The sequence below is a fragment of the Petromyzon marinus genome, chromosome 72, assembly GCF_048934315.1.
Source record: "Petromyzon marinus isolate PM22_M1 ecotype Great Lakes invasive population chromosome 72, UKy_Petmar_22M1.pri1.0, whole genome shotgun sequence".
Lineage (NCBI taxonomy): Eukaryota > Metazoa > Chordata > Hyperoartia > Petromyzontiformes > Petromyzontidae > Petromyzon > Petromyzon marinus.
In genome coordinates this window covers 6,867,953-6,892,868 of record NC_133738.1, presented here as the reverse complement: position 1 = coordinate 6,892,868, position 24,916 = coordinate 6,867,953, and the positions used below count along the sequence as shown (strand labels likewise).

Below are 24,916 nucleotides of genomic sequence, written 5' to 3'. Positions count from 1 at the left end.
CTGTCAGGTCCAGACTACCGACCCCTAACGTCTCGCCCCCCTGTACCTCTGCCTGGGATGTCGACCGCGTTTGCATAGTTTAATTAGCGGCTCGTACACTTTGCGCTTGCGATGCGTTACACCAGGGGTCGGGAACCTATGGCTCGCGAGCCAGATGTGGCTCTTTTGATGATTGCATATGGCTCGCAGATAAAACAAAATATTCTCACTTGTTTTAATCCATCCATCGATTTTTTACTGCGCATGTCCTGTTCAGGGCTGCAGGAGCAATTGTCCATTATTTTAATTGGATGATACTGGCCTACGTTTGCCGTTGCTGGGTAAAACAGGTAAACGCCCCCTTTTGAATCAGTCTGAGACTGCGTCTGCTCGGTCATTAGCTCAAAGCTAACCCTTCGACGAAGAAGATGGCGAAAAGAAAAAAAGACGACGAGTATCGTACATTTCAGGACGAATGGACCGAAGAATTCGCCTTTGTGGAGAGAGCGGGTTCTGCGGTGTGTCTAATTTGCAATGACAAAATTACATCGTTGAAACGGTCGAATGTAAAGCGGCACTTCGACACGCGCCACGCTACCTTTGCATCAAAATACCCTGCGGGAGACAGCAGAAAGAAAGCTTGCCAAGAGCTTCTGAGCAGGGTGCAAGCTAGCCAGCAGCAACTCCGCGTATGGACCCGGCAAGGTGACTATAATTCGGCTAGCTTTGCTGGTTCTTTAGCAATAGTGAGGAACGGAAAACCATTCACAGATGGCGAGTATGCTAAAACGTTCATGCTGGATGTAGCCAATGAACTTTTTGATGATCTTCCGAACAAAAACAAGATAATCAAACGGATACAAGACATGCCTCTGTCGGCAAGAACTGTTCATGATCGTACCATCGTGATGGCAAACAAAGTGGAGGAAACGCAAGTGAAGGACATAAATGCAGCGCCGTTCTTTTCTCTGGCTTTGGATGAGTCAACAGACGTGAGCCATTTGTCGCAGTTCAGCGTGATTGCAAGATATGCTGTTGGTGACACACTGCGCGAAGAAAGTCTTGCTGTTCTGCCATTAAAAGGGTCCATAAGAGGTGAAGATTTATTCAAGTCTTTCATGGAGTTTGCTCAAGAAAAAAGTCTACCTATGGATAAACTTCTCTCAGTGTGTACTGATGGTGCTCCGTGTATGGTGGGGAAAAACAAAGGATTTGTGGCGCTTCTCCGTGAACATGAAAATAGACCCATCCTAAGTTTCCATTGCATTATACACCAGGAGGCACTTTGTGCTCAGATGTGTGACAGGCAGTTTGGCGAAGTGATGTCGCTGGTCATTCGTGTGATCAACTTTATTGTTGCCCGAGCCTTAAATGATCGCCAGTTTAAAACACTGCTGGATGAAGTTGTAAATAACTATCCTGGTCTGCCTTGGCACAGCAATGTGCGTTGGTTGTCAAGAGGGAAGGTGCTTAGCCGTTTTGCGGCTTGCCTGAACGAAATCCGGACTTTCCTTGAAATGAAAGGCGTCGGGCATCCTGAGCTAGCCGACACCGAGTGGCTCCTCAAGTTTTACTATCTCGTAGATCTGACTGAACATCTGAACCAGCTCAACGTGAAAATGCAAGGCATTGGAAATACAGTGTTATCCCTTCAACAAGCTGTATTTGCTTTTGAAAACAAGCTGGAGCTTTTCATCACGGATCTTGAAACAGGTCGTTTACTACATTTTGAAAAACTGAGCCAATTTAAAGATGCATGCACAGCAAGTGAGCCCATTCAAAACCTTGATCTCCACCAGCTAGCTGGCTGCACATCCAGTCTCCTACAGTCCTTCAAAGCACGCTTTGGAGAATTTCGTGAGCACACTCGTCTTTTTAAGTTCATCACCCATCCAAACGAGTGTTCACTGAACACAGCCGACCTGAATTACATCCCTGGTGTCTCCGTCAGAGATTTTGAAGCAGAAGTGGCTGACCTGAAGGCCTCAGACATGTGGGTGAATAAGTTCAAGTCACTGAATGAAGATTTGGAAAGAATCACACGACAGAAAGCGGAGTTGGCGAGCAAGCACATGTGGACAGAAATGAAAAAACTCCAACCCGAAGACCAGCTGATTCTCAAAACTTGGAACGCGCTTCCTGTCACATACCACACACTGCAGCGTGTGAGTATTGCTGTATTGACCATGTTTGGATCTACGTATGCATGTGAGCAGTCATTCTCACATCTTAAAAACATCAAGTCCAACCTACGATCACGTTTAACGGATGAAAGCCTCAACGCTTGCATGAAGCTTAACCTCACCAAGTACCAACCCGACTACAAAGACATCAGCAAATCCATGCAGCACCAGAAGTCGCATTAATGGTGAGTGTTATAACAACATTATTTAAAAGAATACATTCAGAGGCTTATTATACTGACATTTAGTTGAATTCACTTTTAAAATATATTATATGGCTCTCACTGAAATAAATTTCCAAATTTTTTGCTTTCATGGCTCTCTTAGTCAAAAAGGTTCCCGACCCCTGCGTTACACTGTGCAACGGCGGGGTGGGGCTGTGAGCGCGCTCGCCAGTAAATCTCCGTACCGCCCGTAAACAAACAGGCGCGGCACGTGTTTCCCTCCCACCCGTGCTCCACGCGTGCCGACAATATCAAACACGCCCCTACCCTCTGCCCGTAAACAGACCAATCGCACACGAAGGGGTTGGAGCCGGGGGACGGGCGGGCGGGGTTTCTGCCGTGCGCGCACCGCTGATTGGGGACGCTCGCTTGGCTCTGAGTTAAAGGTCCCGCTCAAACAGTCGCGCGAAAACGCGCGCGCTCGGCGCTCTAACTCGCTATCTCGCGACCAGACCCGTGTGCGGGTGCGTGACCGCGGCACCGCCACCCAGGTACGCGATCGCTAAGCACTATGGTGGGCAATCGTGCGGGCACGTAAACACCCCACGCTTCGTCTCGAGGTGCACAGCCGCGCATACACGTAGACACCCAGCGCACACTGCCCTCCACTTCACACTCCCAAAAGACCACGCAACACAGTTGTTTTTTTCCCCCCACTAGCGAATTTTATTTACCTGTGATGGTATGGTCAGTGGACGCTAACCTATCCCTCGGAGGTCTACGAGTCGATTTCCCCTACCGCTCGCCCCGCTCTCTATCCTGGATGTAAAACGGCTGAACTTACGCCTCTCTCACTCGTACTTACTTCTCCCCGATGTACTGACCGCTGTAAGTGGAGGAGGCGGCGAGCCTGCCGAGGCTGGAGTACGTCTCACGGACGTCTCGCATGGCTGACTCTCCTACTCCCGGGACCTCGATGATCTTGAACCAGAAGAAACTCCTCTGCTACCCCAATCCCCCTCCTTTTATCCTACCTACAACAAAGGAATTTTTGCTCTTTCCGACCCTTGGCCTCCCGTCCAATCAGGGGCTCGGATTCTCCCGCCATTTCGATGCCCGGATCCCAGCTCAGGTGACGTCGCCGCAGTGATCTCACCGACGTCCGCTCTCTGTTCTCCCGCTACCAGTCCACTGACCCGTGCGTGTGTGTGTGAGGCTCCACTCGCGGTGGCTCAATGGCCCTTGCCGTGACCATGCAACTTTAATATTAGGTCACGGTGCCGCAGTGCATGTCAGCTACAGGGGGAAGATCGCCCAATTTCCCGGCCGCAGGAAACCATGAAGTTCGATCCCACTAGGGACTTCTGGACAAAAACCTATCAGCCGGGTGACCTCCCCTCCCGGCTCTACGTGGGGCGTGTGTACGTTCGTGTGTGGGGGGGAGGGTGGTGAGGGTGCGCAGCGTCGGCGTCGACATCCCCCGGTGGCGGCTTTGCGGCGGTGGGCACGACCTCGGCAGAGCGGCCCTGCTGCAGCGGCCTCACGACTGTGCAGGGGCCAAAACGCGGACGTCTGAGAAGGCACCGGCTCCGGGAGAGTGGCGGGAAATCCGCGGCATCGGTGATGGCGCCGCGGTAGTGGGCGCGGTTCCGCTGGAGCGGCTCCGCTGCGGCGGCACCACACATACACCCGAGTTGCCAAGTTGCACGCTAATGATTGCTTGGGTGTCGACGCAACTTAACTTACGTCAAGTTGTATTTTTCACAGAGCACAGTTCGTATCGATTTGCGCAGTTGGCTACGTACAGTGTGAAACAAGTTCAACATACGTACGTTAATTATTGATCCCATATCCTAACCACGATGCAATGCACTGTCCGTGTACAGCACTTTTGTTAACCCACTGCGGGATGAGGACTGCTGCACGCTGTGTGGGTCATGGGGATTATTTGACCACGTTTCAGGCTACAGAATAGTCGTGTGGTATCGGTACGGATTTGAGGAATTACCTCAGTGCTTAAAGATTGTAACAGTGATCAAAGTTGTGACAAAATTTGTTTTTTTTTTCTTTTTACAGTCCAACGTCGCATATCCGACTCGCTGGGGACTGAATCATTGGTGGCTCTGTGAAAAAGTCGGATGTGATTATAACGTTTTTAGAAACTGCCAGTTGCATTTTTATGGACAAATAGGTTACTCGGCACCAATGAAGTACGAACTTTTGAACGTGGGGAAATGTTTTGATACAACAGTGGAGTAATAGAAACTGGTAGATCACCAGCACTGTGTTGATACAGTAGTGTAGTGATATAGACTGGTAGATCACCAGCACTGTATTGATACAACAGTGGAGTGATAGAGACTGGTAGATCACCAGCACTGTATTGATACAGCAGTGGAGTGATAGAGACTGGTAGATCACCAGCACTGCATTGATACAACAGTGGAGTGATAGAGACAGGTAGATCACCAGCACTGTATTGATACAACAGTGGATGATAGAGACTGGTAGATCACCAGCACTGTATTGATACAGCAGTGGAGTGATAGAGACTGGTAGATCACCAGCACTGTATTGATACAGCCGTGGAGTGATAGAGACTGATAGATCACCAGCACTGAGTTGATACAGCAGTGGAGTGATAGAGACTGGTAGATCACCAGCACTGTATTGATACAGCAGTGGAGTGATAGAGACTGATAGATCACCAGCACTGAGTTGATACAGCAGTGGAGTGATAGAGACTGGTAGATCATAGTTCATAGTTCATTTATTTGGTATAGCCCTGTGAGCCAGTCGGCTCTTGAATCGGGTGCAACCTCAACAAACAAAAAACATGAACAAGAAAACATCTTAAAGTGATTACGTGACTGCAAACAGAAAATACAGGAAAAAATATCAAAATATTCCTGAAATAGCACCGTACACCAACGCTGTGTGCAAAAATCCAAATGGGATGCAAGTCAAATAACAACAACAACCACAAGACAACTAAGATTAAGGCCATCAGTGTAACTCCGTACTACAATAAACAAAAACATGGCCAAAACAAAAACACTTTTCGAAATCACCAAAATAAAAGCCATAAATCCAATGTAACAGTGGTCATAGGGACTGTGACCGAATTTTTTACAATAAACTACATAAATAAATTATAACACCAAAATCTAGAGGCATATTTTAGGCCACTGAATAGCAGTGGCAGCTAGGGTTGTACAACTCCTCTAGAGCAGTTTTGAGTGAAGATCTCATAGGTAGTGATTCAAGTTGCAGTTTATTGCCAATAGCATTCCAGACCCTGGGGGCATCAATAGCAAAGGCCCTTCCTCCAGTTTTTGTACGGCAATAGGGAATGTGAAGCTGGTAAATGAGCGAAGACCTGAGGTCAAATTTGTTCTTTGAAACAGAGAGGAGATCCAGTAGGTAGTCCGCGGAATTTTTTGTAAGTACATCGTGAATAAATAAGATCTGGTGCACAAGATCACCAGCACTGTAATAATACAGCAGTAGAGTGATAGAGACTGGTTGATCACCAGCACTGTATTAATACAGCAGTGGAGTGATAGAGACTGATAGATCACCAGCACTGTGTTGATACAACAGTGGAGTGATAGAGACTGGTAGATCACCAGCACTGTAATAATACAGCAGTGGAGTGATAGAAACTGATAGATCACCAACACTGTATTGCTACAACAGTGGAGTGATAGAGACTGGTAGATCACCAGCACTGTATTGATACAGCAGTGGAGTGATAGAGACTGATAGATCACCAGCACTATATTGATACAAGAGTGGAGTGATAGAGACTGGTAGATCACCAACACTATATTGATACAGCAGTGGAGTGATAGAGACTGATAGATCACCAGCACTGTGTTGATTCAGCAGTGGAGTGATAGAGACTGATAGATCACCAGCACTGTATTGCTACAACAGTGGAGTGATAGAGACTGGTAGATCACCAGCACTGTGTTGATACAGCAGTGGAGTGATAGAGACTGGTTGATCACCAGCACTGTATTAATACAGCAGTGGAGTGATAGAGACTGATAGATCACCAGCACTGTGTTGATACAACAGTGGAGTGATAGAGACTGGTAGATCACCAGCACTGTGTTGATACAACAGTGGAGTGATAGAGACTGGTAGATCACCAGCACTGTAATAATACAACAGTGGAGTGATAGAGACTGGTAGATCACCAGCACTGTGTTGATACAGCAGTGGAGTGACAGAGACTGGTAGATCACCAGCTCTGTATTGATACAGCAGTAGAGTGATAGAGACTGGTAGATCACCAGCACTGTGTTAATACAGCAGTGGAGTGATAGAGACTGGTAGATCACCAGCACTGTGTTGATACAACAGTGGAGTGATAGAGACTGATAGATCACCAGCACTATATTGATACAAGAGTGGAGTGATAGAGACTGGTAGATCACCAACACTATATTGATACAGCAGTGGAGTGATAGAGACTGATAGATCACCAGCACTGTGTTGATACAGCAGTGGAGTGATAGAGACTGATAGATCACCAGCACTGTATTGCTACAACAGTGGAGTGATAGAGACTGGTAGATCACCAGCACTGTGTTGATACAGCAGTGGAGTGATAGAGACTGGTAGATCACCAGCACTGTGTTGATACAGCAGTGGAGTGATAGAGACTGATAGATCACCAGCACTGTGTTGATACAGCAGTGGAGTGACAGAGACTGGTAGATCACCAGCTCTGTATTGATACAGCAGTGGAGTGATAGAGACTGGTAGATCACCAGCACTGTGTTAATACAGCAGTGGAGTGATAGAGAGTGGTAGATCCCCAGCACTGTATTGATACAGCAGTGGAGTGATAGAGACTGGTAGATCACCAGTTCTGTATTGATACAGCAGTGGAGTGATAGAGACTGGTAGATCACTAGAACTGTGTTGATACAGCAGTGGAGTGATAGAGACTGGTAGATCACCAGCACTGTGTTGATACAACAGTGTAGTGATATAGACTGGTAGATCACCAGCACTGTATTGATACAACAGTGTAGTGATATAGACTGGTAGATCACCAGCACTGTGTTGATACAGCAGTGTAGTGAGAATGAACAACGACAAGACTCGCGAAGCCTGCAGTAAAATAAAAACGACGAATGCATAAAAGATACAAAACGCCAGCAGTAGAATGAAAATGATCGGAGTGGTAAAATGCAGTGGGAGCCAGCAGTGAGTCGAGACTGACAAATGGAACCCTGGAAGCTCTGCAATGTACGAGTGTGGCGTGGGAGTGGACGTGTTGTGTGTATGTGTGTAGCGCCATGGACGGGCTGCACTTGCAGGCAATGACAGGCAGCCCTGAAGCAGTTGGGGGGCTGCGAGGGATTCTACGACCCCTCGCAAACACTCCCAAAGGCTGGGGGGGGCTGCGGCTGCACTGACCTGCAACGGCAGACATGCGGACCTCAGTGGGGGACTCTGGGGTCACCCACGTCCCTCACTGAGGTCCGCACCTCGGCTGAGAAACGGATATAAGGCGAACCTCCGGAGAGGTCCAGGCAGTTTAAAAACCGAAGCAGTTGGAGACGGAAGCAGTTGAAGATAACCAGTTGAAGAAGGAAGACGCCGCTAGAGTATGACTGAACCCCTGGCTTCGCCGTCCTTTAAAGGGCCGACGCTCTGTGAGGTGTCAGTGTTGGACCTGTACCTTGGCTGGGTCAGGTCACGTAGTCTCACGTAGTTATATTATAGCCGGAGGACCTGGAGCGTAGTCGGGTTAGGCACGCTACACAGGAGGCGTATTGTATACCAAGTGGAAGAGGTCCTCAAGATCAACTGTATGAAGAATTGATGTATAGCAGTTAGGGTACGTGTGGATAATAAAGACGTGCCCCGCCTACGAAGTGTCTCCGGAGCAACACTACATGTGTAAGGGATGTCAGGGGTGGGAATGGAGATGGGCAGTGGGTTAAGGGGCATGGAGGGGATTCCCGACGGAAGGAGGGAGGCAGTGGAGCGGCAACAGTGGAGGAGGGGAGGAGCAGGCGAGGGGATGCAGGAGGGAGCCCTCAGGGGGCTCGGGGCATTGTGGCGGGGGGGGAACGGATTGGGAGAGGGCTGTGGGCAAGTGGGGGCTGGGGGTGCGGTGTGTAGTATTCCATGGAGACAAAAGCTGCCGGGTGGGTGTGGTGCTGTCCACCCACCGCCTAGAGCAGTGGTTCTTAACCTTGTTGGAAGTACCGAACCCCACCAGTTTCATATGCGCATTCACCAAACCCCTCTTTAGTGAAAAATAAAATGTGATTTTTTTCAAATTCAAGACGTAGATATGTTTTTTACTGGTACACAAAATGAGCCGTGCATGAACATTACCTTGTTCAAAGAATAAAACCAACACAATGCATAAACTCACAACAAATTACATACCTGGAAATCAATGTGACTTCTGCTGTTGCCTTTGAGAGATCAGTTCAGATATGCGTGGCTTCACCTTGGCAAGTGCCACTCTCATGTCATTTTCACAGCAAAGTCTGTTCCTTTTCTTCATTTTTATGTCCAGCATCCTCGAAAAGGATTGCTCACAAAGATATGTTGTAACAAATGGTATAAAAAAATCCAGGGCTTTCTTAGCAATAACTGGATACTTGTTCATTTGTCGACACCAAAACGTTGAGAGCGTTGTTGTTCTGAAGAGTTGCTGTTGAACTTGGCTCTGCTGAATTTCAATGATTTCGTCGAGGAATTCATCATTGACATCTGCTGTTTCAACAGCAAACGTGAACGGCTGTCTCACCCATGCTGGATATGACTCTCTTGTAGGGAAATATCCGTCGAGAGACTTTGCAAGCTCATCTAAGTGCGTGGCAATTGTTTGCTTCAGTTCCGTGGATACAGAAATATATCCGATTCCAGACACATCTTCGATCTTACTTGCACAGTCGTCCAGAAGCGGGAAGTTTGCGAAGTTATTGTTCTCTGTTCGTCGTTTCCATAACGGTAGCTTTTTTTGAAAAGCCTTCAGGTGTTCTTCCGCTTCCATGATATTGACTCCACCACCCTGCATCTGCTGATTGAGATGATTGAGAGCTGCGAATATATCAGCCATGTACGCTAAAATGAGAATGAACTCAGGATTTTTGAAGCAATCTGCATGGCAGTGTTGGTGCTCTTGCAAAAACAGGGCTAATTCCACACGCATGGCAAAAACACGATTCAGCACCTGTCCCCGGGATAACCACCGAATATTAGAATGGAGCAGAAGTACCTCAAATTCAGAGCCCATTTCTTTACACAGCTCACTGAAGATGCAGTGCCTCAGAGCACTTTTTCGCACATAGTTCACACATTCCACCACAGTTTTTAATACTTCTGCCATTTTTGGAGGTAAGGTTTTTGTTGCCAACGCATGCCTGTGCAGAATACAATGCGTCACAATGATGTGTGGTGCATCGGCCTTTACTAGCGCACCAACACCAGACTTTCTTCCCAGCATGACTGGAGCTCCGTCCGTACAAACTGCAGAAACCATATCCCATGAAAGATTGTTGTCTCTGAAGAAGTCATCCACAAGCTTCTTCACATCGGCTGCCTTTGTTGTTGTTGTAAGAGGCTTACAAAATAAAAACTCTTCTTTTATCATGTCGTCTTTCACATAGCGTACAAAAACAGCAAGCTGGCTTAGATCAGAAACGTCTGTGGTTTCGTCGAGTTGAAGGCTGAATTTTGCCGGGCTTGAAATCAGATCCGCGACTACTTGAGCCAAGATGTCTTTACTCATGTCTTCTATTCTGTCACTGACGGTGTCATTTGAAAGGGGAATTTGGGATAATTTACCTTCGGCCGCTGTTCCGAGTATCAGATTCGCCATCTTTAATGCAGCTGGTTTCACAAGTGTTTCACCAATGGTGTGTGGCTTGCCCTGCTTTGCGATCAGGTAAGCAACTTCGTACGATGCTGTCAGGATCGGTTTGTTAACAGGTACAAATCCAAGAGCAGGCAGAGTGGCCCTTTCATCGAATATGGCTCTCTTCACCCTGAATTCAGCAAGTGTTGTGTTCTTGTATTCCCTGTCTCCATGCAGCTTCAAGAAGTGTTCCTTTAGTTTTGCCGGTGCAAGACTAGAGTTGCTCAACTTGGCGTTGCAAATCATGCAGATAGGACGCTCACTCCCATCACGTTCCGTGATACATGAGAATCCATGTTGTACATATTCGTCTGACCACTTTCTTCTTTTGCCCGACATAGTTAGTATGGATAAAATATTAAAGAAATCACACGACGTACGACAACAACAGTCCCACGTTGACTACTGAGTACGCACTAAATTCCCCACAGCGCTGATTGGCCAAGCAGTGTAGCATGATCATCTGCAGCCAGTGATGGCCAAGCGGGCCGTGTGTGTCATCACAAATTTACACAATAATTCAAGTGTGTCCGGACCTCCGTGGCGGGGGCTCTGCCGAACCCCTGAGATCGACTCACCGAACCCCTGGGGTTCGATCGAACCCAGGTTAAGAACCACTGGCCTAGAGTCTGTGTGGGCTACACGGGGGAGCTTTGTCTCTGTACCACACAGAGATGTGAGTCGCAGACACGTGACTGAGTTGAAGACGAGCAACTAAACAGGCGTCTCTCACAGCTCGAGAACGAGACACCCGACACATTGTTACATTTTTTCCATAAAGTCACGTTGATAGAAAAAAAAATAACGATAAAATAATAGTTCATATGAAGATAAAGTGAATTAAAAAAGATTATTTGTATTATTTTTGTATTATTTTTTTCTGTCTACGTAACTTTACCAAAAGAACCATAGAATATGAATTCCTGAAGTCACGAAAGTTTTAAGTCAAAAATGTATTGTTAAATTAAGCAGTTCAACGATTTAAATTAGCAAGAAAAGGTGAAGCTGAAATATAAAATATCGTGGAGCAGAGAGGGAGAAGCAACAGAATGAGAACAAGTATTCATACCGGTGAAATCCGATGAGCTATAAAGCTCTTTTTCACGGATGTTCAGTCGGGGCAGGTCAGAACGTTACAATAACAACAACAAGCAATACAACAACACGACAGGAGTGCAAAGTGTAGGAGAGGCAGACAAATCACTTCGAGACATTTATAGAGATAGAACTACAAATATTTTGTTGTATCATACGAAATAAGGCCCCACTGAACTATTCGATATTTTTTCAGACGTGACCTGGCCACAAATGACGGCTCAACTTCGTGACTCATCATCATCATCACCACGTGGAAATGTACAGCAACAAAATGTTCAAAATCATTTAGACGCAACGAGTTTACGAGCAGCGTTCCCCTCCAAGCTCAGTTGCGACGACGAGGTGAGTTGAGGAGATATTGAGGTGAGTTCAGATGAGGTGAGATGAGGCGAGGTGTGTGAGGATGAGGGTTTGAGACGACGTGACGTGCCCCGAGTCTTTGTTCAGCCACCCCTGGAGCAGAGACGTCGGTGCTTGCTCGGGCGTCAACACATTCCAGGGCGTGTCACGTGATATGATATATAAATAAAACCGAAAGTGTTTGTACCGCTACTTCCCTTTCTCACATTCACGAGGCTTGTTCCTGTTTTTGCGTCTCATACGCAGCCAGCTACGGCCTGAGATACAGCCAGCGACTGCCTGAGATACAGACAGAGAATGCCTGAGCTACAGACAGCGACTGCCTGAGCTACATCCAGCGACTGCCTGAGCTACAGCCAGAGACTGCCTGAGCTACAGCCAGAGACTGCCTGAGCTACAGCCAGAGACTGCCTGAGCTACAGAGAGAGACTGCCTGAGCTACAGCCAGAGACTGCCTGAGCTACAGAGAGAGACTGCCTGAGCTACAGCCAGCGACTGTTTGAGCTACATCCAGAGACTGACTGAGCTACATCCAGAGACTGCCTGAGCTACAGACAGAGACTGCCTGAGCTACAGACGGAGACTGCCTGAGCTACAGACAGAGACTGCCTGAGCTACAGACAGAGACTGCCTGAGCTACAGCCAGCGACTGTTTGAGCTACATCCAGAGACTGCCTGAGCTACAGACAGAGACTGCCTGAGCTACAGCCAGTGACTGTTTGAGCTACATCCTGAGACTGCCTGAGCTACAGACAGAGACTGCCTAAGCTACAGCCAGAGACTGCCTGAGCTACAGACAGAGACTGCCTGAGCTACAGACAGAGACTGCCTGAGCTACAGCCAGCGACTGTTTGAGCTACATCCAGAGACTGCCTGAGCTACATCCAGAGACTGCCTGAGCTACAGACAGAGACTGCCTGAGCTACAGACAGAGACTGCCTGAGCTACAGACAGAGACTGCCTGAGCTACAGACAGAGACTGCCTGAGCTACAGCCAGAGACTGCCTGAGCTACAGACAGAGACTGCCTGAGCTACATCCAGAGACTGCCTGAGCTACAGACAGAGACTGCCTGAGCTACAGACAGCGCCCCTCTCTGAGTGGAGCCACAGGGCCATGGCGAGTGCGGCTCCCACTGGTAGTGAGGCCCCAGGGGAGTTGACCTGTCCCATCTGCCTGGACGCCTTCAGCTGCCCCTGCACGCTCAGCTGCGGCCACTCGTTCTGTCTCAAGTGCGTGGAGGGCGCCTGGGATGCGGCAGAGTCCTTCTCCTGCCCACAGTGCCGAGTGACCTTCCCTCAGAGGCCCCAGCTGAACAAGAGCGTGACGCTCGCCAACCTGGTGGAGCAGCGCAGTGCTGCAGATGAAATGGCCACCGTGGTCTTGTGTGACTTCTGCAACGATGGCACGACTGCTGCCTCGAAGACCTGCCTCAGGTGTGATACCTCCTACTGTGTGACTCATGTAAAGCCTCATCAGGAGAACCCGAAGTTCAGGGGCCACATTCTGGTGGATCCAGACACGAATCCTGAGGACCGCAAATGCAAGACGCACAGAAAAAAGATAAAGTTTTACTGCCGACAGGACAAGAGCTTGGTCTGCACAACCTGCACCATCGCAGGAGACCACAAGGGTCACGATGTGGCTACGCTGGAGGATGAGCACAAGACACGGGAGGTGAGACGGTCTGCGTGTGTGAGCAGGAGCACCTCTTGCGTGAAGTCATAATTTTCAAATACTAACTGAACAATAATATCCAAATAAATATATTATATTATTCCTCTCTCAGCTTCCCATTGTTTCTTCAATTTGAACAACCTTGATTTAATATAAAGTATACTGAGGTTGTAATATTGCAGAAATCATATAACCACATGTTATTATCAATCCTGTTATCTGACAAATTTAGAAATGTGCTCTTAGTATATTTTTTTTAAATGAAGGACTTTAATGCGTAAAATGTTTTCTCAAAATGACGTGAGTGCATAGACCGTGGTTTGTTTACAAAAAGTGGTTTGTGGTAGAGAGGAGCATTCACTAAAATATTAACGAAATGCAAAACGTCTGGGACTGCTTGAGCCACAGTGCTCACCGCTTGCTAGACTCGTGCCGGTCTGTGCCAGTTTAGCGCCGCACTCTACAGCAGCTACCGGGTCCAGAAATGTTACTTGATTGTGACAGACCAAGTATTTCGTGACCGTATTTATATTTTCATCAAGATGCTCTCTATTGAATTTCCTGGACACTCAACAGTGACATGGCAGGCCCTCCTTGTACCATGTAAAACTAAGCTAAATGTGTTTTATTTTTATTTTACCAAGTGAAACTCACAGAGCTATGTAGTTGGCAACCTGGCCACAAATGACAGCTCAACGAAGTGGCTTCTCAGGTCTAAATGTATAGCAGCCAAATACTCTAAACGCACCTTCCTAAACTGGAGGACCCAGAGAAAAAGCCAAGCGACCATGGAGAGAGACATGCAAACTGCATATATACAGGTGGAGTGATATAGAATGGATCACAACAGCGCGTAGCACTAAGTAAAGTAGGATGAGAAAATATGGGTGTAGAGGCGAGCACACCATGCAGTACCACACAGTGGGTTACTGGCGTGCGTGGCGCTGGGTGCTAGCAGAGAGAGGCTGATGAGTCTTATCGACAGAGTAGAGCGTGGTGCGGGCTGCTGGCGGAAGGGGGCATATGAGGACGAGTCACCCCGGCCTCAGGTGAAGCACGTGATGGGCCGGAGTGAGGAATGTGGGGACAAGATGACCGATGGGACACGGGATGTGAAGACGGGAATCTTCTGGAGAGTTCCTGAAGGAGGCGTGGTTAAGGGAGGAACTGGGCAGGTGGCACATGCAAGATAGCCTGCAACCCTCAGGAATGTTCCAGAAGGGGGCGCAGCCAAGGGCGCATCTAGACCACACTGAGAGAGATTAAAGGGAAGCCAAATGCAGGCAGCTCAGATCAAAAATCGGGGCTGTCTGCAGGTGAAGTGAACCCAAGGTGCTTCGTCTTCGTCTCTCACGTCGCGTGTAATGGTGTGTAAGAGATAGGCATATTGTAGTCCCGTGTGTCACGGTGTGTAAGAGATAGGCATATTGTAGTCCCGTGTGTAATGGTGTTATTTCGTGTAGAATAAACGTTGTTGCCTCCTAACTAGTGTCTCCGAAGTGACTCACTACACAGGTATCAGGGTCGGATTCGAACCCACGACCTCCTGTATAGCAGGCAAGGCAGATAACATCTCACCACTCCGGTGCCCTGTCCACCCACTCCTCAGATAGCCACGCCCACTTCAATGGTAGCCCCGCCCACCACTCTAGTAGCCCCGCCCACTGCTCAGGTAGCCCCACCCACTACTCAGCCCTGTCCACTGCTCAGGTTGCCCGGCTCACTGCTCAGGTAGCCCCACCCACTGCTCAGTTAGCCCCACCCACTGCTCAGGTAGCTCCACCCACTACTCAGCACCGCCCACTACTCAGGCAGCCACACCCACTAAGCAGGTAGCCCAACCCACTACGCAGGTAGCTCCACCCACTACACAGGTTGCCCCACCCACTACATAGGTAGCCCAACCCACTACTCAGGTAGCCCTACCCACCACTCGGTTAGCCCTGGCCACTACTTGGGAGACCCCGCTTATTACTCGGGTAGCCCCACCCACTAATCTAGTAGCCACGCCCACTGCTCAGGTAGCCCCACCCACTACTCAGGTAGCCCGACCCACCACTTTGGCATCCCTGCGCACGTTTGAGCTCCTCGTGAAATCAGTTCCCTGCAGCCTTTTGCTCCCCCAGCCTCCATCGCTGCACCGGGGCTACTTCCCCTGTCACTGTGGAGGGGTTCACGTGGAGCGGAGTTGGGACGGGACGCTCAGAGAGTGAGTGGAGTCTCCCCTGGTGACGTCTCTCACAGAAACAAGTGGGAGAGGAGACGCGGGCGGTGGAGGAGAAGAGGAGGGAGGCGGAGGAGTCCGTGAGGCGGATGGAGGCTGCTCGCAGGGACGTGCAGGTACCGTGACTCTGTGACCCCGTGACTCCACTCTGAGTAGGGTTTGTGATGGAGAACAACTCCATTCATTCACGTGGACTTCCATTGACTCTAAACACATTGTGGGACTAAACACACAACGGTCAATGCGCCTCAATAATCAGGACGAGCAACGAGGTGGTACTCAAATCCACTGAGAAACTCAATCAGTGGTGGAAATTCCACATTCCCATATCTCTAAACAACTTACCACTTCAACGTGTTATCTATATTGGTCAGATGAGGTGGTACGTGCCTATTATCCAATACTCTGGTGGCAGAGTTGGTGGATCACACACAGACTGTTGTACACTCTTTTAGTGAAACCAATCAGGCGTTAGAGTGGCCAGGTGCCAGTTTAGCAAGTGGTTTCATGATCCACTCTCTTCATCCATACATACGTGGTTTTCTCTCACATTCAAATTATTAATTTGAAGAGGAATTGGCCTCACTTCCCAATTCCTTAGGGCTCTACTTGTTGAAGGCAAATTCCAAATTAATCTTTGCTTCATGGGAAGGCAAACACAACATCGGCCTGATAGCCTTGCGCAATGAGAATGGCACAGACCCTAAATGTACTCCTGATGGTATTTGATGATGCCTCACAGCCCCCAAATCGTGTTGTACTGAAAATGCTCAGCAGCGCTATCAGAGGAAGAAGGAGGCCTCAGTGCTGCAGACTCGTATCACTGTCCGGACACCTGAATGTCATTTCACAAAGGACCAGACATTTAATGAACAGAGGTGGCATTTCTTTCTCTTTGCAGGGATCCATGACAGATGAAAAGGCCTCAATCTCGGTCAGATTCGCCAGCGCGAGAGCAGCGTTGGATGTGGAGGAGAAGACGGCGTTAGAGCAAGCGGAGCAGAAAGGGCGCGAGCTGCTGACCCAGATCGAGAAGAAGATCGCTCACGACCAGCACGAGATCAGCGAGCTCCAGGCAGCAGCCACTCGCCTGCAGGCCCTAGCGCAGGAGAGGGACTCGCTCGCGTTCCTGCAGGTGAGCGATGAGTCTCCAGTGTCGCTATTGGCACAGAGCCCTCTCACGAGCAGCAGCAGAGGGAGGCTCCTGAATGAGAGCTCGCATCCACTGGGCTTGAGAACACAGCTCCACTCATGGACTCGCATCGCAGCTCCAGTGGCTGCCATTTTGAAGGCCAGCTCATATTTTCTCAGTTAAATTAATTCTCTCTCTCGTCCTTTAACAGATTTCCATTAAGTTGGTTTCATTGTGATTATAATCTAAATGTTATTGGAATTGCACTTTTTTAATAAACCCTACAACAACAGCAACAACAATGTACACGGTATTCATGATTATCATCAGCCATGATCTATCCACTAATGGATGAAGACCTCCCCAGGCCATTGCCACATCTCATGATGCCGCGATGCAACAATCCACCAGCGCCTGCTCACGAGCTGATTTCATCTGTGCTTCCTACTTTGTGGACCTCCTCTTGGATGCGCTACCTTCATTGTTCATATTATGGAAACTTAAATAAATACGATTTCTCATACGCGTATTAATGATATCATTGTGTATTCACCACCACTTCTGTAAGACCTGCCACGTGTGCATTGACAGAAATTAATCTCAACACTGATTAATATCAACCGGTCTCACTCTGAAATATTTGCCCTGCAAATCAGTCTTGGTCCTCATGGGGGCTGCGAGATGTTAACTACCTCGCCTGGTATACCGAAGGTCGGGGATTTGATCCCAACCCTGACGTCCATATACATTTGGAGTTTTCGTGTCTCTTTCCATGGTCGCATGGATTTTTCTCCGAGTCCTCAAAAATTTGCCTTCACATTTGGAAACGTGCGTCTAGAGTATTGGGCTGCTATAAATTTCCAAGTGATGCACCACTTCGTTCAGCTATCAGTTGTGGCCAGGTCGCTTCTGAAAAAGAGCTACATCGCTTTGTGGGACTTACGTGGAAAAACACAAATAGTAGTTTATAGTTGACTATCAACCGGTCTCACTCTGAAATATTTGCCTCGTAAATCAGTGTTGGTGATCATGGGGTCATAAGCCGAGACTTTGGGGTTTATATTCCACCCACGGTGTTGCAGTGGGAACTCCACTGATCACAAGGGATTGGAGGTAGAGTCACAGTAACATATCTCTCTCTCTCCCATAGGGGCACCTGGAAGACACGTGCAGGTAAAAGACGACTTTCACTCACGACTCGACACACGACAACATGGGACTGAGTGTCGGGTGTGGGCAGTGAGACATTGGCTGTGTGGGGATGCTGTGTGTGGTGAACATGTGTGTGGTGATGCTATGTGTTAGGGTGCTATGTGTGATGGTGCTGTACGTGATGATGCTATGTGTGGTGATAGTAATGCTGTGTGGTGATGATGCTGTGTGTTGAGTGGTTATGCTGTGTGTTGTGATGCCGTGTGTGGTGATGGTGTGTGTGGTGATGCTGTGTGGTGAGTAGTTATGGTGTGTTGTGATGCTTTGTGTGGTGATGCTGTGTGGTGATGATGCTGTGTGATGATGCTGTGTTGATACTGTGTGTGGTTATGCTGTGTGTGGTAATAGTAATTTTGCGGGGTGATGCTGGAATTGTGAGATGAGTGATGATGCTTTGTTTGATGAGTGCCTGTGTGATGGAGCTGTGATGATCCTGTGAGTGACGATGCTCTGCGTGAGATAGTAGCCGTGTTTGTTCTGCTTTCACAGGGCAGGGAGGGTTACAGCAGCTCCACCCTCATCTCCCAACCAAGAGGACATTGCCTCACTTAAAGTCCTGGAGACAAGGGGAGTCAAACTCCTGTGTGAGTTATTCAGTGTGAATCATGGGTGATGGGACTATCTTGACAATAAATGATCCCCGTGTGTGTACCTGGTGTTTTATAAACATCATCACTAGAGAGACAAAGGCGGCCAGGCATAGTGCTGGCCACCCACCCCCTCGTTTGCCGTGCCAGCCTTCAACGGTGCTGATTTGCCCCAACAGTCTGTAAAGGCAACACGGGGGATGTCTTTGTTTACATCCTGGAACCTGATGCGGTGTGTAAACAAAATCACCACTAGGGAGACAAAGGTGGTCGGGCGTGGTACTGGCCACCCACCTCGTGTGCCATGCCAGCCTACATAGACTCTCACGGACAGCATTTGTCCCAATAGTCTGTGAAATCTACACAGACTATTGTTTTGTTCACATCCCATTCCAGGACCCTACTGAACAGAGCCACGAGACTCAGTGTGGTGTTCTTGTGTAAATAATCATCATTACGAGTCAGAGGTAATTGTGATGTTGAGCTGGAGTGTGTGCCTGCGAATGTCTGTGCATTTGTGCATGGGGGGAGAGGTGGCATAGTCTATAGCGCACTGCACTACGAACGCAGTTACCCTTGTTTGATTATAATTACCCGCCATGGCTAACACTAGTGGCAAGTGATATCTGATCCAGTCCTGGGCCTCTGCTAGGTAGTTTCAACCTCAAATGAGTTCCTGTTGCGGTAATGATCATAATGATGGTGATAATGGTCGTGATGAGGATGGTGGTAATGATGTTGATGTTAGTGATGTGAGTGATGGGAATGGTGATGGGATTGGTGATGGTGTTGGTCGTGGTGACGGTGTTGGTTGTGGTGATGGCAGCGATGGTCGTGGTGATGGCAGTGATGGTGACATTGGTGATAATATAGCTGGTAATGGTTTTGCTGATGGCGCTGATGGTAGTAGTGATGATGATATTGGTTAAGGTGGTCATGGTAGTGATGGTGGTGATGATGGTGTTGATGGTCGTTGTGATGGTTATGATGCTGATCGTGTTGGTGATGTTGGTGATAGTGATGATGATGATGGTGGTAATGGGGATAGTGGTGATGGAAATAGTGGTGATGGTCGGGGGGGGGGGGGGTGGTAGTGATGGTGGATGGTGCTAGTGGTGGTTATGATGGTTGTGATGTTGCTTATTGCGGTAGTGATGTTGATATTCAGTGTTGATGATGGTGGTGATGGTGATGTTTATGTTGTTGTCATTAATGATATAGATGGCGAGGATGGTTGGTGATGGTGATGTTTGTGATTGTATTGTTGATGGTGAAGATGATGGTGGTGATGGTGGTGGATGGTGATGATGGCGGTGTTCTGTAGTGATGTTGCTATCGCTGTTGTCACAGACGGACGCTCGCCAACTCTGGACACAAACTCAGCTCATAACGAACTCCAGATCTCCTCAGATCTCAGGACGATGACAGCGGTCCGTGCCTCCCAGGGTCGCCCCGATCACCCACACCGGTTTGATGGCTGTACACAAGCCCTGTGCCGTGAGAGATTCTCGTCTGGCCACCACTACTGGGAGGTTGATGTGGGGGACGCGCGGTGGTGTCGGGTTGGAGTCGCGTACGGGACGATCCCACGGAAAGGGAGTGGTGCTGCACAGGAGCTGGGAGGGAGCGACGCGTCCTGGTGTTTAGAGAAATGTGACGACAACTTCTCAGTGTTTCATGGTGGAGTGGAGACTGCACTGTCGGTGAGGGGGGCCCCCTCCCCCCGCAGAATCGGGCTTCACCTGCACTGGGAGGGGGGGCTCCTGGCGTTTTACCGCGCCGACTCCATGGAGGTGATCCACGAGGTCCGGCAGAGATTCTCGCAGCCTCTCTACCCTGCGATGTGGGTGGGGTATTTTAATGAACCATTGAAGATCGTGGATCTGAGTCTTGCATCCTGAGGATGAGGAGAGATAGAAACCCAAGAAACGGAGCAGAAGGTGGATGGTGAGGAGAGGGTGAGGTGAGGGTGAGGGGAAGGTGGAACAGAGTGTGAGGTAATGTGATGGTGAGGGAAGAATGGAGGAGAAGGTGACAGGTGAGCATGGAGGGGTAGGATGAGGGGGGAGGGTGAGGTTCAGGTTGGCGTGCGTGAGCGATATCGCTGGTGCAGTACAAATCGCAGGTTCGTGTGGCCGCTCCTTCGCCTGCAGTGCGCGATTGCGTCACCACGCCTCCTCATCCCTGTGATTCACCATCATCACCATCATCACCATCATCACCAACATCATTACCCCATCATCACCACTGTCATCATCACCCCATCATCATCACTACCATCAACACCATCAACACCATCACCACCATCTTCACCCCATCATCATCACCACTGTTATCATCACCACCAGCAACACCACCACCATCATTGTCACCATAGTGATCACTTCCACCATCATCGCCATCATCCTCATTGCCAACAGCATCAACAACACAATATCACCATCATGATCACCATCACCACCACCATCACTATCAACCACCATCACTAACATCATTACTATAAACACCACCAAAACCATCATGACCATCACCAACATCATCATCACTGTCATCATCACCCCATAATCATCATCATCATCATCACTACCATCAACACCATCAACACCATCACCACCATCTTCACCCCATCATCATCATCACCACTGTCATCATCACCGCCAGCAACACCACCACCATCATAGTCACCATAGTGATCACTTCCACCATCATCGCCATCATCCTCATTGCCAACAGCATCAACAACACAATATCACCATCATGATCACCATCACCATCACTATCAACCACCATCACTAACATCATTACTATAAACACCACCAAAACCATCATGACCATCACCAACATCATCATCACTGTCATCATCACCCCATAATCATCATCACTACAATCAACACCATCAACACCATCCCCACCATCTTCACCCCATCATCATCATCATCACCACTGTCATCATCACCACCAGCAACACCACCACCATCATAGTCACCATAGTCATCACTTCCACCATCATCGCCATAATCGTTTTCACAAAACGGCTGAACTCAGCCCTCCCACCCACCCACTTTCCTTTCTGGTTCCCCCCCCCTAACCCAGATATAAACCCGATCGCCTCAGAGCTGTGCACTTGACACAGATATTCTTCTGTGACTATTCCACCTGAAGACGGAAGCTGGTGTTGCCTCCGAAACGTCGTGATTTAATTGTTTTCTTTAATTTTGTTTTATTTTATCTATGTGACTTTACCGAATAAAACCAAAGAGTATGAATCCTTGCAGTCACGAAAGCTTCAAATCTAACAATACAGTACTATACACTACACTATACACTACACTATACACTACACTACTATACACTACACTACTATACACTACACTACTATACACGACACTACTACACTATACACTACACTACTATACACTACACAATACACTACTACACATTACACTACACTACTATAGACTACAATATACATTTCACTTTACACTACACTATACACTGCACTACACACTACACAATAAACTACTGTACACTACTATGCACTACACTATACACTACAATACACTACACTATACACTACACTATACACTACACTATACACTACAACACTACACTATACACCACTACAGTAGACATTACACTATACACTACACTATACACTACACCGTACACAACACTATACATTACTACACTATACACTACACTATACACTACACTATACACTACTATACACTATACACTACTATACACTACACTATACACTACTACACTAGACATTACATTATACACTACACTATACACTACACCGTACACTACACTGTACATTACTACACTATACACTACACTATATGACTACACTATACACCGCTATATACTACACTATACACTAGTATACACTACACCACTATACACTACACTATACACTACTACACTATACACTACACTATACAATACATATCTACACTACACTATACACTACACTATACAATACTATACACTACACTATACACTACTATACACTACACTATACACTACTATACACTACTGCACTATACACTACTGCACTATACACTACTACACTATACACTACACTATACACTACACCACTAAACACTACACTATACACTATACACTACTCCACTATACACTACACTATACACTACTGTACACTACACTATACACTACTATACACTACAATACTATACACTACACTACTATACACTAAACACTACTATACACTACTATACACTACACTATACACTACTATATACTACACTATTCACTACACTACTATACACTTCACTATACACTGCTATACACTACTATACACTACACTATACACTACTATATACTACACTATACACTACTATACACTAAACTATACACTACGCTATACATTACACTATACACTACTATACACTACACTATACACTACTATACACTACACTATATACTACTATATACTACACTATACACTACAATATACACTACACTATACACTACTATAAACTACACTATACAATCCACTACTATACACCACACTATACTCTACACTAAACACTACTATACACTAAACTATACCCTACACTATACTCTACACTATACACTACTATTCACTACACTATACACTGCACTACTATACACAACACTAAACACTACTATACACTACACTATACACTAGTGTACACTACACTATACACTACACTACTATACACTACACTATACACTACACTACTATACACTACACTATACACTACTATACACTACACTATACACTACTAGACTAAACACTACTACACTATACACTACACTATACCTTACACTACTATACACTACACTATACACTACTACACTAGACATCACACTATACACTACATATACACTACACCGTACACTACACTGTACATTACTACACTATACACTACACTATATCACTACACTATACACCGCTATATACTACACTATACACTAGTATACAATACACCACTATACACTACACTATACACTACTACACTATACACTACACTATACACTACACTATACACTATACACTACACTATACACTACAACACTACACTATACACTACACTATACACTACTATACACTACACTATACACTACTATACACTACACTATACACTACTATACACAACTGCACTATACACTACTGCACTATACACTACTACACTATACACTACACTATACACTACACCACTAAACACTACACTATACACTACAATATACACTACTCCACTATACACTACACTATACACTACTGTACACTACACTATACACTACTATACACTACTATACACTACACTACTATACACTACACTACTATACACTAAACACTACTATACACTACTATACACTACACTATAAACTACTATATACTACACTATTCACCACACTACTATACACTTCACTATACACTGCTATACACTACTATACACTACACTATACACTACTATATACTACACTATACACTACTATACACTACACTATACAATACTATATACTACACTATACACTACTATACACTACACTATACACTACTACACTATACACTACACTATACACTACACTATGCACGACACTACAATACACTACACTATACACTACAATATACACTACACTATACACTACTATAAACTACACTATACACTCCACTACTATACACCACACTATACTCTACACTAAACACTACTATACACTACACTATACCCTACACTATACAATACACTATTCACTACTATACACTACACTATACACTGCACTACTATACACAACACTAAACACTACTATACACTACACTATACACTACTGTACACTACACTATACACTACACTACTATACACTACACTATACACTACACTACTATACACTACACTATACACTACTATACACTACACTATACACTACTACACTAAACACTACTACACTATACACTACACTATACCTTACACTACTATACACTACACTATACACTACACTATACACTACTACACTAGACATCACACTATACACTACATATACACTACACCGTACACTACACTGTACATTACTACACTATACACTACACTATATCACTACACTATACACCGCTATATACTACACTATACACTAGTATACAATACACCACTATACACTACACTATACACTACTACACTATACACTACACTATACACTATACACTACACTATACACTACAACACTACACTATACACTACACTATACACTACTATACACTACACTATACACTACTATACACTACACTATACACTACTATACACAACTGCACTATACACTACTGCACTATACACTACTACACTATACACTACACTATACACTACACCACTAAACACTACACTATACACTACAATATACACTACTCCACTATACACTAC

General features: G+C 46.7%; 1 protein-coding gene across 1 annotated transcript; it reads left to right on the top strand.

Moving 5' to 3' along the window:
• The first annotated feature begins 11,354 nt into the window (after window positions 1-11,354).
• LOC116957295 (E3 ubiquitin/ISG15 ligase TRIM25-like) lies at window positions 11,355-21,751 on the top strand. The gene is made up of 6 exons (XM_076055726.1): window positions 11,355-13,357; window positions 15,602-15,697; window positions 16,483-16,716; window positions 17,864-17,886; window positions 18,415-18,509; window positions 19,863-21,751. Exons 1-6 carry the CDS (start codon window positions 12,797-12,799, stop codon window positions 20,411-20,413), a joined length of 1,560 nt encoding a protein of 519 aa, XP_075911841.1. The 5' UTR covers window positions 11,355-12,796; the 3' UTR covers window positions 20,414-21,751.
• Window positions 21,752-24,916: the final 3,165 nt, after the last annotated feature.

Excerpts from the sequence above, each read along its gene's own strand:
- LOC116957295 (XM_076055726.1), top strand. The coding sequence starts at position 12,797 with ATGGCGAGTGCGGCTCCCACTGGTAGTGAGGCCCCAGGGGAGTTGACC. Across the intron at positions 13,358-15,601 it reads ATGAGCACAAGACACGGGAG|AAACAAGTGGGAGAGGAGAC; the intron begins GTGAGACGGTCT and ends CGTCTCTCACAG. Across the intron at positions 15,698-16,482 it reads CTGCTCGCAGGGACGTGCAG|GGATCCATGACAGATGAAAA; the intron begins GTACCGTGACTC and ends TTCTCTTTGCAG.